Here is a 16,844-nt window from a genome sequence, read left to right as displayed (position 1 = left end):
CAATTATAATCAAGTTTTTTTCTCCTTTTCTAATGTGTGGAGTAAAAGCATTGATCACAGCATAATCAGACAACTAGTACTAGAAGCCTATAGTGGAAAAGATTGCAGAAGCACAATTCTTTTGATTTGATGTAGAACCCACAGGAGCACTAGTTTAATACATAATTTTAAGTGCTTTCTGATATAAAACTAAGGAAAACTGATTAAAATCTCTGTTGCTATGACATGCTTTACAAACAACATAGAAAACCTAGCTCATATAGACAGACTTTTTCCTACCACTTGAAAATAATAAGACGACTGCACTAGTCTATTATGAGAGTGACGCCATACCAATTCATAGTACTTCAGTGCTAAAATCACTCACAAAACCAATGACTCTAAAAAGAACTGACTATTGCTGCATTTTCTGTAATTACTGATTCCAAACTTGAATAACTGTTTCAACTCTCTTTGATATAAGCTCTCCTAAAATCATTAACAATGTGTGTTTATGTCCATCAAGCAAGCTCACACAGGTTGTTGATATCTGAAAATAAAGAGGTAAGATTGAGTCTGAGTTTATGACAGTGGCTGCTGCCTGAATTATCACATTGTGGGGATGCCGCATGGATGCAGTCGTGTCCTGGTACTGGGTTTTCAAAGGACAGCAATGTTCAATGACCATGCCTCTATAATCCTATGGTCTGTCTGATAAAAATACCTTCCATCTGGTTCCTATTTGTATGGTTGTGCCTCACAACATAGGGAGCTTGATTAAGCAATTAAGACGGTGCATGAAGCACATGTTTACACTTCCTCGAGATGGATGGACTTACGTACTTGACTGCTTTTCTGGAGGAGGGTCACAGTATTTAAACAAGAATTAGGAAAAGGACATGGGAGGTAGAAGCCTGCAGGCCAGGCAGGCCTTTTACTGCTTCAGTTGACCTCTTGCATCAATTTCCAAGTTTATTTTCATAAATTAGTGTGTTAGCCTAAAAAAGTATTGATATCCTCATTTCATTTGTGACTAAGAGCAGATATGGTGAATGCACGTTTCCACCTTGATGATTTCCTTCTTATGCCCCTGGCAATTTACACAATGAATAAATATCTTTGTTGTGTCATAAGATGTAAGAGACTTGAGGAAAAGTCCTAGGCTTGGTGAATGGTTGCCTAGACAGATCCTCTCTAGTCTGTTATTTTGAGAGACATTTATTGCTTGATTCTGTTTGCAGAGCAGATATGTATTTCCAGTACGTTCAGATTCTGCTGAAGTCTGCTGTAGCCTGGAAGAACCAACAGATGAATCCTGTGATTTTCAAAGGAGGCACCTATCAAAGGCACGAAGAACTAACTGTTTGATAAATCAGTCCAGACCCACTCATAAAATTACCTGATGTATTCATTTCCAACTAACTTAAAACCCAGCAAAAAAAATCCTATTACATCATCTGGTGATAAGGACTTCTTTGCTCTTCTCTCTGCCCCATCTAACTAAAATAGTTTATCATTAGCTTTGTTAGAACTTCACCAATATTTGAATCTATGTGATGAAAAACATGAAGAGCCCCGTACATTACTTCTAGTGTTGGAAGAACAAACCTACATTATAAGAATGCTGTCATAACCTGTTGTATCGTCTTTCACCCTGAAGGATCTTAAAGAGCTTTGCCATGAGTAATCAGGTGTTAAATAAAACAGGGTCTAATATTATGCTTTAGAGTATTTCACTCAACAACAAAAGCAGAGGGAACCGCTTTTTTGTATTCTTAGACAAAGAACAAAATACACCCCAGAAGATCTTTGACAATTTCGTTTGAAAAGGAATTTAATTCTTGGCCAAGAAAATGAGAAATATGAGGAGAAAAGCAAGGACTTAAAAAGCTATGTGCCAAAAAAAGTTCACAGGTGCAGAAATTAGACTTTTAGCAGAATGCCTAATTACACATCTGACTTTTGGCATCTTTTCAAGGCAGCATGAACACAGTTAAAGTTCTTTTGTGCATTTGTGTCCTCCCACAAAAAAGGTAAAAATGTGTTTTCATTTGTAAAAACAACTACAAGTCAATTACCTCTAAGTGGGCAGAGTGAACACGATATTGGCAAGACAGACTTCAGCTTCTGGAAATACTGACTTGTGACCAATTTTAAAAGCCCAGAAATGTGGATCAAGAGAACTTTGCACTGGTACTGTATCCAATACATTTATTTGATTTACAGTGCTCCACTTTCTGTACCTTATTCAAACATGTCTGCTTTAATTTTCTAAGTGCCACTGGGAAGGCATGAAATATATTATATGTATTTTAACATGAGGACAATTAGCATCTTATTCACCAAGGCAAATATTTCTAAACCTAGTGTTGAAGTTACAGCAGGTGGATCCTCAAGTGGCCTCTTTCTCAAAGGTACTGAGTTGATTTTACCTAACAAAAATGTATGCCTTTTTCATATAATTAGTAGTGCCCAACAAGTCATCAGAAAAGCGCTGCTGATGCTAATATACCACAGATGCAATTTAACAGTCCATAAAACTACCGAGATGAAGTGTCCTACAGAATTCATTCCCAAATGAAAATCCCAGGAAACCTTTTTAGCTGATCCTATTTTCCTGTCACCTACCACACACCATCTGACACTGCAAAATCATTGGGGTGGCTGTTCTGGAAATTAAGGAGAAACTGAGATTTCCAGTAAGCCTGGTAAGTGTGGAATGATGTAACAGTTGAGTTCTGCCTTGTGAATGGAGAAGAAAGAAACCCTAAAAAACCCGCACATATTGCTTGTGTATTTGATTCCTAGTCTAACAGTTCATTAACAAAGCAGAGCTTCCAGACATTCTTCCTATGGGTAAGATTGTCCGCTACTTTCCTATGTACCTGCTTTTTAATTAGATTTTGGAATGGAATTGCAGCTCCTACCCACAAATCTCCAGGGGGAAGCAAAATCTAAACTAATCTGTGATCCCAGAGATGTTTGCTTCTCCAGATGCAGTTTCTGAACTAAATTACAAATGTTGTAGAAACAGAAGAATGGAGAAATAAGAGGGCATAGCCACAAAATTGGATGTGATTAATCAGTGTTCTAAGAGTTCAGTTCTGTCTTGAGAATGGAGGAAAGAGAGGTCTTAAAGAAATATTGCCTATTTGATTAATTCTTAGACTAACAGTTTATTAACAAGGCAGCATTTCCAGATGTTATTCCTATGTGTAAGATCACCCATTAGTTTATCAGGTACCTGTTTTTTATTTAGATTGTGTTTTGGAACTACAGTTCTTCTGTAAGTTCTTCTTCTGTTCCCTAGACTCACTGCATGGCAAAATAGTACATTTGTAATGAGACACTTTAATCAAGTGTATTTTCTAAGGTCTGGAAGTGACACAGTACATGGCCAATTTCTTACGCAGTGCTCCCACGACAATATTGGGAAATGCAACTTTAAAGACCCTGCTTCCTAGAAATGAGAGGTCTAATCAGTGCAGGGACCTATATTTCCGCCTCATGCAGCATAATTATAATAAAACCACTTAGGGTTTTCTATCTTTAAGATATAAAAATATCAGCTAATTTGGTTTCCCAAACCTTTGTGAGGTGACTCCTGTATGGACTGGTAAATTCAGGTTATACAGTTAAACCAAGGGAGAAGAGAACTCAACGTTGAATCCAGAACTAAAATTCAGGAAGCTCTGACTGTGTGTCTTCCCTGGTGTTCCAGGATGGCACGTACCTTAGTGCAAATGTGACCTAAATGGGTGGTCTAAATGAAACCTGAGGCTCTCTGATTACCATCTACAAAGATGACAAATGACACAAGCAGACCTGCTAATAAACATAGTCCTTAGCCGGCAGTCTAAGCAGAGCTGCTAAGGCTACTGAAACGGAAACAAAATTTCAGTCTCCAATTAGGACTGACTCACAATAGAAAAACAATGGAAGGAAAAATTTGCATTGCTGCATTAGCAGAGGACTTTGGCCTCTAGGGTGGTCAACTGCTGAATCACAGAAGATTGAGACAGAAGAGACCTATTAAATCATCCTAGTCAGGAATGTTGTTAGTACTTTGCCAAGAAAGAACAGTAATCAGTACCTTACCTTACCAATAACTTACCTTTCTTGCAGCTAATCTTTCACTAGCATTAAATTAACATGCAAATAAAGAAGAATGGCAGGAAACTATTTTAGAGGTATAGTTTATACTAATATAATTTAAATGGAATTTAAATGAAAATATGGAACATAAAAGTCTCCATCCACTGTTACTGATGGTATGCCTTTTTCATGTGACATACACCGTATATGAAATGTGTACAGGAAGCCAAATTGGAGTTCTCTAAGGGAAAGAACTTCTATTCCTAGTGAAATGTGATGTTTGCCCGTGGAGCTGCTTAATACCACGCAACAGCACTTCAGAACATAGCATTCATTCTTGACCGAAAACAAAGTATTTTGCTGATCGTCCCTCAGGATCACCAAAGCCATTTACCATGCATTGCAGAATGGTAACCTGCACAGAAAATTTGAAATCACTCCCTAGAGTTCCAAAGTATCACAGCCCTATGTATGAGTACAATGTGTATTTTAAAATGCCATGAAGTTCCTGCTAAGGATCCCACCCATCTCCATATTAATGCTGTGCTGGTATCCTTATTATATTTATTCTTTACATGGATACATTTAATAACTGCTTGGATGCTGTACCATGGTTTAGGACTGGAGGAGGAAGAAGCAACCTGCTTGAATTTTACCAAGCAAAGGTTTTTAATGACTAATTCTTTCAAACTAAATTTCAAAAAGTAATATTTATTTGATCCTCAATGACAACATCAATAGCAGAAGCATCTGGCTTGCCAGATGCTCAAATAAATAAATCAACAATCAAACTTAACTCATCCTTCTAGTAAAAGACTAAGTGCTAATATCACTGCATAGATATTAGAGATTGTCAATTCTTCTTGTATTCCCATGGAAAACGGGGTGATAGAGGAGAGCTACATCACATACACACTTGAGTAGTGCACAGGAAAGACATATGAAAGCAGCCTGAATTTGGCTGGAGATGAACTGCTGCTGCTGTTACAATTTTCAGAGAGATGCAATTATTCTACAAAGCCAATGCTCTACTACAATTTCTATTCAATGACTTTAACCAAAAGGACCATTCAGCAAAGATGTCCCTTGAAAATATTGCACGGAGCCTACAGCAGGTTCCTACTTTCTCTTGTTTCCACTGTAGTGGGGGTATGTGGAAGAAGTGCAGGGCATTTCCCTGAATGCGGCTGCAAGACGAGGGAAAGCCGTTTTGGTGCTTTGGGTTTTTGGTGACGTACCACAAAGGAACTTTCTAAAATATGACATCACTGGAAAATTGTCCAGAGACTAAGGTTTGTCTTTAAACTTAGACATAAAATAAAGTCCTGTGTACACAGGCAGGGAAACCAATGCTCCCTTGTTAATAGAAGAAAAGTACACTGTGGCACACGTCGCAGACCAGACAGTATCTGACAAGCCAAAAGCATATTTGTGTTACAATCTTCTGCCTTTTTTTGGAGGTGAAGGAGAGAGTCTAGAATTATTTTTCTTATGATTTTATTTTGTATTAAGGTATTTCTCTCTCTCTCTTCCCCCCCCCGCCTTGATCTAAGTAGCCCAACAGCCTCACACCACGTAGTTACAACTACATTTTGCTGCACACAGTGTTACAGGATCCACAGGGAACTCTGCACCAGTGCCAGGATCCACAAGGAAAACATAAAATACCACAGACTGACTTGGTTAGGAGCACCTTGTGGAAAATGAGAAGAAACCATTGATGAGATTTACAACTGCCTACCAAACTTGGATACCAATTCCCTTTGCAAACAGCAGGGAATTGAGCATCCCAACCTCTGAGACAAATTTTGCCAGTCCCAACCCATACTTTCCATGCTATAAGAGCATCAGCCTGCTCAATACCATATGTTACCATGAATTGGTCATTGTTCTATTTTAGTATGATCCCATTTTCTAACACCAAAAACTAGCATGCACTTTTATGAGCGTGGGAACTGCCGAACCCTTGGTAGTGGTTTGCACACTGATTCTTCAACATTTAATAACAAACTTGTCTCTTATATGCTATGGAGATATCCCCTTTACCTCCAGTCTCTAAGAAAGGGTGAGTTCAGACCACCTTTCCCTCTCTGTGGATGCTAATTAGGTCTCTTTCCTTCATGCAGCTGTCTACTCTCATTAAATTTGTAGGAATTTAATATTCTTGAGAGTCTTCGCTGACAGATTTAGTTTAAACAGTGACTGACAGACAGCACAATTGTGTAAGCTTTCTATCATTTGGAGACAAGGCTAAAAATATATTCCTGAAAACACATCTTCAGTCCTACCCAAGCTGTGCACTGGGGAATCGAGGCTTTGGAGCAGCATCCACAACACCTCCATCCATCCATTGAGGATAAGGACCAGGCAGTCTAGACTGAGAGGACTCCACTTCTGTGTCTCCCATTATTTGCTCCATACTGGCATACAATAAAGGTCTCATCCATTCTCCAGGGGAGTTCAGAAGCGCTTTCCATTGACATTAAGATACCTTTGACAATATGCCCATTACAAAGCAGACCGCAAAGGACAACAGTTGTTTTTCCTGCTTCTAATGACATCCATGAAGAGTGGCATAAGACACTTCCAAATTATCATAATTTCTAAGAGTGGAAAGGATGTAGCACATACTGGAGTTACTGATGAGGAACACAAGCACCCATGCTGGAATGAAACAAAAACCATTTTACAGTCTCTGCAAAAACCGTAGGAAAGAGATCACTGAAAAGAAAACTTAGGATTGGCTGAACTGCTGCATATTCTGCTGATGGCTGCTGACAGCTTCAGGAGGGAACTGCATGTGGCTGGTGCCAGCTCTGCTGCCAGCACAGCGCTCCCACAAAAGGTCTCTGTTTGCTAATTTTAGCTCTTCTGAATTACTGCTCACATTAGTGCAAACCTGCCTTCTCCACGGAAGTCTCCAGGTTGCTGCTGCCTGGACCTCTCAGAGTACTGCAGAGCCACAAATCTGATGGTTAAAAAGCCCACAAGGAGCATGCAACAGCTTTAAATCAGCACTAGTAGGGAAAAGGCCAGAGAAGGCAGCACAGCAAAGTGTGCTGCAGAGACTCACAACCCACTTGTCAGAGAGCCACTGAGGAAGAGGATGGAGAAAATGATGCTCTGCATAAAATTTATAGCAGGCTGTGGTACCCACCAGCTCCCTCACCAGTGAGCGAGTGCAGGATATATCGTAGTTTACAAGTTTCTGCCTTTTCTCCATCACCTCAGCTCCTTCTCCCAGGCAGCAAATGCTGGTACAATCAACATGCAAAAGCCATTTAGCAAGGAGGAACAATGCTGATCTAATCCCCAGATCCAGGGCTTGGATGGAGCTCAAAAAGCAGTGTGCGGTAGCGCAGCACTACGTGAGACAGCTCAGGGGATGGGATCAGGCCCCAGATCCCGTCAGTGCCACTGGGTGTCACTCGGTCCTGGCGGCTCCTGCATCCTAGCAATGGTGGTGTGCATGGTGAGGGGGTTTGTTTTGCTGTTTGCTCCAGATTTGGAGAAATCTGAGCAGAATCCTTCCAAGCTCAAACCCCCTGTTGGAAATGCAGTCAGACACTACCTACAGCATCGCTAACAGAAATACAGCGACAGGGAGAGCCTGCACAGGGCAGGCACCCATCCTGTGTGGCAGAGCCAGAGATCAGCAGCCCCCAGCCCACGCTGGGGAGCTAGGCAGCATCTGAGGCTCCCCCAAGAAGACAGCTGTGGCTTTCTCAGTGCCTTGGCAAAGCTCAGACCTGTGTGCCATCAACCCCTCAGGATGCCTTGAAGAGACTCAGCTGATGCAGCTGCATGGGGTCACCATCCTTACAGGAGGTTGCTGTTTCCAGGTCAGCCCCCCTTGGCCATGCCTTTGGTGGGAAGCACTGCCCCAGGCACCCCTACCTCTGCTCAGAGGGTTTTAGGACCCCTCCAGTCCCTCCTCTCTCAGTGAGAAAGAGAGAAGCCAGATGCAGCGGTGCTGTAGAGTTATGGCTCAGCAGCAGCAGCCTGTAGGCTATTTTCTGTGCAGTAGACCTGGGAAGATGGGGGCTGCAGAGAAGGACTCCACTTGCTGCTGTCCTGGCTGCTCTGTGAATGTGCTGACTGTGGTGAGGAGAAACAGCCCACAGCTGGGATGGTACAGTGGAGCAAAAAAGGCAGACTAGTAAAACCAAAAGGCATTGGACCTGAACTGGGTAGAGACACTTGCTTTGCTGCCTGGGAAGAGCACAAAGTAAAACAGTGACCTTTTATTTCATCAGTTGTGTCCCCTCATTGAGCCCTATCTGCTGATTCCGCTGAAGAAAGCATGACTGAGCTCTCACTGGGCTGGAAAAGCAGCACAGTGCCAGGAAAAGGAACTTTTCTCCCAGACCTGTGCATTTTCTTTGTATGTTAAACTTGGCCTGTAGGGCTACCTCTGCAATCCTAAATCTTCACATATGTAACCCGTTGGAGAATCTTTATGTTGGAGACGTTAGATGAACCAGAAGGAACCCAATATGACTTTGAAATCTCAGCACGAGTCTGCATGGTTGGCAGTAAGAGAAAACTGGACCCCCTACTTTACCCTGTAAAAAAGAACAATTGCCTTGGAAATAATTCAGACACAATAAATGTGGGACTCCTTCATATTAACTGTTTTCAGTTGCAGATTTATAGCCTAAAATTAAGCAGATGTTGAGTGTTGAATAGAACACTTAAAAACACAATAGCAAGTTGAAATCATAGTTTCTCTGCACGTAGCAATCAGTAATTTCAATTATTTATTGGAATACAATTAATATATAATAAAATGGAGTAAGATACTACTTAAGAACATAGAAATATTGAAGAAGTTAGCGTGAAAAACAGTAACAGATTTTCAGGTCTTCCAAAATGGTGCAAATATTTTTGGATACAAGATAGACAACTTACAAAAGGATTTGCAAAGTATTTTCTATGTCCTTTAAGGACTTTATTTCAAATAAGGAATTCAGCCTTGAAATAAATAAAATAAAGGTTGGTGTTATCTGTGCCCCTGAACTCATGTTCTGAAAAGAGGACAATCAAATCTCCAGGAGTTTGTCTCAGTATTAGCATTGTGTTACGCTCATTTGCCTCTATTTCACAATAGAGAGATCAGAGAGACTTCTGCGAGGCCAAACAGAAGATATTGATAATCTCTGGTAGAAGCGATATGCAGAGCTCAGCTTAGCCTTTTTCTTCTAAAGACTAATAAAAGGCAGGGTAATCTGGGCTGTGCAATTCACAGTACATTAACTCAAAGCTGTGTATCATGCTTTTTGTGTTGTTCATCACCACACCAGTCTGAAAACACTTGCACTGTTATCCAGCTGGAAGGCAGAGCAGGGCTCAGCAGCTAACCAAGCTGGAACCAGTCTGAGAGTGCTCTCAGCACCCACGGAGCAGAGGAATAGAGGACATTTGATTTAGGTCCAGAGCTGTGCAAGACTGGCCCTTACAGTATCCAGGAAAACAGCAGCAGGCAATGAAAGCAGGAAGTAATTTGGAAACTGATACAGAAAGCCCCCATTTACCTTAGGTTTGGACTAATTTTCAAAATAATTCCAGGGATTAAAAATAAACAAACATGGGAAATGAAAATCTTGCACCTATTTAAAAAAAACCCACAGATTTATACAAAACAGTGAGCTGGAGAGGCTGTTGTTTTCATCCCTCTGCTGCAAGACGGGAGCAACACCGCCTGGGTCATTCCTGATATGCCTTCTAATAGGGTCTCCAAGATGGAAGTGCTACAGAAACATGCTTCATTTCTTCAATCTATGATTTTAATCCATTTCTTTTTGTCCCATTTGCCATGTACACTGAGATCAAATTGTTTCCTTTAGCTCAGTCTTGCATACTGGATTGTAATCACATACCTTTTACTTTCCCTCTCTTTAACCTAAGCATCCCCAACAGCTTCAATCTTTTCTCATAACTCCTGCTCCCCAGGCTCTGATGGCTCTTGTTGCTCCCTCTGCACTTCTAGTAAGTCCACATTTTCTAGCAGCTTCTGGTAAACAGGGGAGCCTGCCGGGATGGCAGCTGTAGACCCTTACTCCAGAATTTCAACATCAGTTATAGCCACTGTCCACTTATCTAGGAATAAAATGTCTCAACAGATCGTTACCACAGCTGGAAGGAAATCAGAGATCCTCTTTTGAAGAGCTGATCTCCAACAGGAGGTAAACATGGAACTTGGTCCTGAGGTAGTTAGTAAAGGGACACAGGAAGCAAAACAGTGATGTGGTCAGAAGCCTTTTAACAGGACAAGGTGAGCCCACCATTTCCACAAAAGTCACCCAGTCCCTAACAGATGGTGATAATAACATCACGTACCAATACCATGTACAATGGCGGCTGGATTTGAACTGGCTATCAAGTGGCAAAAGGCTTTTAAATTCACTAGCATTCATGTCGATTATATACTCCTAATGAGCTTCTTGCTCCAAAATACACTTACAATTTTTAAAAACAAAATCAAATTATATCGGAAGAAAATAGTAAACCTCCATTAGCCTCATTAGCTTCACTTCATTTTTTACTGTGGTATTTTGATACAAGTGTATGGTGGAATAATTATCTTACAGATGGCACCAGATATCTAGTTACTAAAATTAGTATGAAGTCCCTGGTGTTATTTTTAAAATACATGCTTATTTTTGTAGATCTACAATAGCCTCCAGAAAAAAAAATTATCCTCAAAAGCTTCTTTTGTGCTAGGATCATGTAACAGAAAGTAGAGCTCTAGGGTTTAATTCCTATCAATCAACAAAATGAGTTTCACACTACTCCCGGCCAGAAGAGTTAATATACACAGCACCACAGGTCATCAGAGAAGTGCTTAAAATAAATCCAAGAGTGGGTGAGTATTGCTACATTTTGCCATCCCCTGTATTGTTCTTCTAATTTTGTAAAGCCCCAATCACTGAAGGAATTACTAGAGGCACTTAAGTTGTCCTACTGATCCTAGCACCTTTCATCGAACTCGGGCAGCTCTAAGGAGCTGTTCAAACACACAGGGCTGTCCCTTGGAAACATTTCGCTGCTGTTATGAGTCCCTGATGTCCCCCAGAACAGGGAAATATTTGAGCAGGTTTTTAAACAGAGGACAAATAAAAAGTAGATGTCTTTAAAAATACAGGCCTCCGAGGCATCTCAGGTTTCCCCCTCTGTAGCGAGCACAGAAGACTGCTTATCTTGGCTCCAAAACAGATTGATGTGTTCAGCCGGAAGATTCACTATAGCTGACAGAGAACATTTCCTTCGTCGTATTGCTTCACCATGCAAGGAGATAACTCAGACTAATAATATTCTGTCTCCTTTTTATCCTCCTATAGCCTACGCATAACTTAATACTTAATTCCAAAGGGCTCGCAGAGGAGATTGGCCCGGTGCTAGTTTCATTTACACACATATAAATCAAAACTCAGTCTACCGGAATTGATAGCACTGCACTAGTGTTAAAAAATAAAATCATCAGCGAGGCCAGAAAATTCCCCCTCAGCTCCTCCAGTCATAAACACCATGTTATCCTAGATTCAGTCACGCCCTCCAAATTTCTAAACATCGCATCCCATTTAAATTTGCATATAAATAGGAGCTATCCTGATTCACAAGAAATACAGCTTTGCCTACCCAGAAAGCATTAGTGCAAATGTAAAATAAGCAGAAAATGGCAGAGTGGTAGAAACCTGGCATCCGTGGCAATTATCTTTACTTCTAAAGAATAGCGTCTTCATTTCTTAGTAACTAATTATAGTGGAACTGTTTGGAAAAAAGGACCTCATAATACGCCTGAAAGAACCAGTGTACAGCACCGAACCAGGACCACTTTTGTCCGCAGTGTCAGATACCCACTTGCAACCTCCTCCTAGTACCCAAGCCTGCAGGATCAGGCTTTTGAATCTTCCAGGACCCCTAAGTTACCCCAGGTACTATGGACTGCAAGGGTACCATTTTGGGATATGAACAAACCGCGTTCCTAGATCTGAAGTCTTAATCCCCAAGCAGTAATCCTCAGCCACCCAGGAAACCCCACTGACTGCAGGCACCTGCCTGACCATGACTCACAGCTGCATCAAAGCCCTCCCTATTCTGCTCTAACTCAAACACACATTGCTGCTTTCAGAAACCCCACATTATTATTCTGGTTTTGAAGGAGGAATTGCAGAAAGCTGAATCAGAAACTTTGAAAACCACTAGCAAGACCCTGGTTTTACTTACCCTAATCTATCATCATATTTCATCACCAATCTCATACCTGCTCAAAGCTCCCAGCAATGTGCCACCTCTGCCCCCTCCATTAAGATATAAAACAAGGGTTAAGTGACAGATAGTATCAATGTGGATAGCAATCTGTCTCACTCAGAAACCATTGCGCCAGGAATAAAGAAAGAATTATTATACTGGTGTCAATATGATAAATTACAGTCTCTTTTTTTCCCTAAAGAAGAATTTCTAGCTTTTCAACTAGCACAGAAAACTCTCCCCCTTTCAGCACTCTGAGCATCAAAGCAGTTTCTCCTGACATCCTGTTTGGAGTCTCTGCTAATGAAACTGTTTATTTTGGTGGATGGCTGGTCATCATAGAATCAGAATGGATTGGGTTGGAAGGGACCTTAAAGGTCATCTAGTTCCACCCCCCCTGCCATGGGCAGGGACACCTTTCACTAGCCCAGGTTGCTCAAAGCCCCATCCAACCTGGCCTGGAACACTGCCAGGGATGGGGCATCCACAACTTCTCTGGGCAACCTCTTCCCGTGCCTCACCACCCTCACACTGAAGAACTTCTTCCTTACACCTAATCTAAATCTACCCTCTCTCAGTTCAAATCCATTACCCCTTGTCCTATCACAACAGGCCCTACTAAAAAGTCTGTCCCCATCTTTCTTACAAGCCCCCTTTAAGTAATGGAAGGCTGCTCTAAGGTCTCTCCAGAGCCTTCTCTTCTCCAGGCTGAACAACCCCAACTCTCTCAGCCTGTCTTCATAGGGGAGGTGCTCCAGCCCTCTGATGCAGTTATTCATTGCAGCACTCATCTTGGATTAAATATGAACTGGGAGCCAGTGATATGAATTCAAACTGTTCTTTCCATGTATTTGTTTCCAAGAAGAAAAGTTTGAAAGCTCTGTTGGTTGCCCTTGTTAAAGTGAACAAAATGTTTAGGAAAATGAGTTTTCAGTGTTTTCTCACACCACACAGGTTACACAATCCCACGTGCCAAACCCATGAAGTTTCTGGTCATGTTTCCCTCCTACAGCAGTGAGTTCACAGCTGCGGCACCAGACAAAACAGGACTAAGAGGAACCTAAAGAAGTCACCTCCTGATTCATCATCCCCTCTCCCTAACATTTATACCCATGCCAGAGGTTTGCCTATAGAGTTATGGAGGAATCTAAGAAGAAATTATATTAGTTATTCTAGTGCTAATGGGAATCCATTAGAAATTTTTTCTTCATGTCCAGTCTAAGCTTCCCTTGCTTCGGTGTAACACTTTTGTTTCTTGCCCTAACCCTACGAACCCTTTCTTTTTGCAGCATCACAACATGCTTTCAAAGACTCTTCTCACTCTCTTCTGTTCTCTACGCTGAGCAACCTCTACCCTTTTAATCCTTCCTTGACAGGCCACTTTTTCTAGACCTCTGATCACTCTTGCTGCTTTCTGCTCCACACTTCTCCATGTGTAATGTCCCAAACAGGAACCAGTATGCTGGTTAGTGTCTCCACAGAACCAATCTGCAAGGATCCTTGGGAAACTGGTGAAGGTGCTTCATGAGTAGCCAGTCCCTCACTGCTGGGCACATATTCATGATGGGAGGTTGTACCGCAGGGGAAGGAATAGTCTCTGGTGTAACTAGAGAGATGTCCTTCAAAGGCTTCAAACATCAGGGCAGAACAAGACTTTGCAGCAGGGACCAGGAGGAGGAAAGCTTTTTTAGTGTTTCTAGAGAGACAAGCAGCTGGGTCTTGTATTAGCTCCTTCAGCACGCACCTCTGTCCCCCAGCTTCTGCATCATCAGAGAAAATTAACTGCTGGACTGATTCAGAGCGATGCAACTAAAAGCAGCATCAAAGATTGAGCTAATCGATTTAGTTGTGTGGGAGTGGGGAACAGAAGGGATGTATCTTGCTATTGCTGCCACCTCCGTGAGGGAAGACCAATTAATACAAGAGGTTGACATGTTAGAAGGTAATTTTTGCTGTGCAATTGCTTGCAACCCCAAGCAATGTCATATCTTCATACTTGCGACCATGCAAAAAATGATAAGATGTAAGGGAGCAGTTTCATTACTGCAGCAGCTGGAGGGGGATTGCCAAGCCCTGGGACATGCACTCCCAGGGAGTGACCTACTGCTCCCCCAGCCCTGCAGCATGTCCGTAATCTCTCTCACAATATGGCTGAAAATAGAGCTGGCTAGAGAAAAAAAGGGGAGTGGGTGGGGAGAAAAGCAAACTAATTCAGCTTATTACTAAAACCTTGATGAGCAAAAGTCCAATGCAGAAAAAAAATGCATTGCCAGAGGACTTGTGAAGTCTAGGAAATGAGCACTGGCAGATCTGGCACACGCGGCTGCGTTTGCCCCTTGCTCTGCGCAGCCGAGCGATGAGTCTCCAAACAGCCCTCGACTCTCTTCCATACCAAACACGGGACCTTTGTTCTCTGCACATTGTGTGTTTAAGGAACTGAGGGCGTTTCTGGGCCCCTACCTCTTCACTTCTGGATGCAGCCAACTCCTCTGCCCTTTAGGTGTCAACTTCACACTCTGCAAAAATATGAGCACTGTTTAACAGGTCATACCTGGGGTTTAAAAAAAGAGGGAGCTCCTGGATGGCACAGAGTGCGTTATTGCAACCCTGAACATCCCTTCTCAGCCCCTCACTTGCCCTGGGATAACCTTCACCTCAATAACCAGTGCAGTGGCAATTGAGTAAAGATATTTGGCAAGCTTGAAAATAGGGAAAGGAAGCTGGATGAAGGGGTACATAGCCTTGTACTCTTGGAGGCATTAAACATTGGTTCAGAAATACCTACCTGGGCACTGAACCCTATAAACTGTCTCCCAAAGCTTGCAAAGATAAATATACACTGGCAAAAGACCTTTCCTCCAGCATCCCTGGGAAAGGGATGGAGACCTGCAGATTGGAGGAGGGACATGGGAACTAATGTGGGGAAAGGTGCTGGTTTACAATCAGAACCACTTGAAATGACTTTCTTTGAAAGCTTCCCTCTTATTCCACCCATGTTCCTTCCCAAGCCCAGAGAAAGCTCTGGAAAGTGCTGGAACAGGAAGATCTGCATCCTCACACAGGGCAGGCTCTCCTCCCCAGCAACTACAGTCCCCTACCTCAGCTCTCCTGAACTTCCCACAAGGTATTAAAAAGCAACAGCAGTCTCTCTCCAGCTTGCTATATTTAGCTGCAGACCTCTAAGCTCTGTCCTCCCTTTGCACTCCTCTAGAAGAGCCATACAGTAACATGGGGAACAAGAGCTGCTCCTCATTACTGTCATGAGCCTGAAGCTCGGGTTTGCTCGCACTGCCTCCCCTCTGGGGCTCCTGCATTGCTGCATGTGCGATAAAAACCATCAGAGTATACACACGAGGAGGAAGGGAACCCTTTTGTTTCTCCGTCCCAAGAACTGAAGGTACTAAATGTTAATACTTGGAAATCAGCAACTGCCAAGAACAAGTTCCTCACCCACCCATCCACCCTAAGCTTTGAAGTGTTTTCTTTCTAGCTTTACCTTGGCACGCTGGCCAAATAAGTCACAAGTTTCCGAAGGTCTTCCTGCCTTATTCTGTCGTGATTGCTGCGGGCTGGGAAGGTCAAGACAGGACCACCTCGTTTATCACGGCCACCTGCGGAAAATAAAGGATTGTTAGAAAATCAGGCAGGAAGCACACGTCAAAAAAACTATGTGCACTGAATTGATAAACATAAATTACGGCACATTCAAGAGCCCGTGCACTCTTTGTAGCTTCCAGGCTTGCCTAATTGAGGAAGACATGCTTGCATTTGCTGGAGCTCCAAAGCAGGGGAAATAAATAAAAAAAAAATAAATAAACAAGCCCAACACACAAGGAAAATTGCTACTAGCATTTCTTCTGGTTTTCACCTAATCCCTTCAAATGTAATGTAACTGCCAATCCAAGCAGGCAATGCTAACGAAATCTTACTGCGGGGATAGCTTTAAACTGGTCAACACCAAGAAAGTGAAAGTATTTTTCACTGGTACTCAGTGTGTTGCATTGTTCATTGCCAGAAAGTCTACAATGTCCTGCCAGTGAGAAGTGATGTATCCCAGTAATGTTTATGCAGCAAGACATTCTAATCTATCTGGCAATTCATTAGAAATTGAAATTTTGATTAGAAGTTCATGCCTCCTATGCTTTCTATTTAGAGAGTGTTGTTGGCAATTGGAATGATTTTTGGTTTGTTTTTTTCCTGTAGCTTTCCTGTCTTAAAATCCACTCCTTTTAAACCGCCAGTGTCTGGCACTTCATCATTTACAGCAATTGTCTAAAGGCTTAGCCATAAAGGAATGACTCTACCCTGAATTATACAATCACAAATATAGGGGTGAATACAGTCTATTCTACAGCACCTTATTTTATTCTCTGCTGGGAATAAAGTTTAATAAGCTTGAAACTGAAGTCTAGTGCCTCAATGTTTAGTTCTTTCTTCACATATTATCACAGGATTTTTTCAGGAATTGCGTGTTGTTAGATATGTGTTCGCATTGTTATCTAGGAAAAAAGTCATAGCAA

General features: G+C 42.0%; 1 protein-coding gene across 1 annotated transcript in view; it reads right to left on the bottom strand.

Annotated features, from left to right (window-relative positions):
* LOC104833332 (kalirin-like) overlaps positions 1-16,844 on the bottom strand; it is a 164,411-nt gene that overhangs the window by 134,448 nt on the left and 13,119 nt on the right. Inside the window, exon 3 of the mRNA XM_010569924.1 lies at positions 15,821-15,935. Within this exon, the coding sequence (XP_010568226.1) occupies positions 15,821-15,935 (115 nt within the window). The remainder of the gene's footprint in view (positions 1-15,820; positions 15,936-16,844) is intronic.

This window comes from Haliaeetus leucocephalus, unplaced genomic scaffold (assembly GCF_000737465.1).
Source record: "Haliaeetus leucocephalus isolate CR32 unplaced genomic scaffold, Haliaeetus_leucocephalus-4.0 Scaffold1, whole genome shotgun sequence".
Taxonomy (NCBI): domain Eukaryota; kingdom Metazoa; phylum Chordata; class Aves; order Accipitriformes; family Accipitridae; genus Haliaeetus; species Haliaeetus leucocephalus.
Note: the sequence above shows the minus strand (reverse complement) of the source record. Positions and strands in the feature narration are given on the sequence as shown.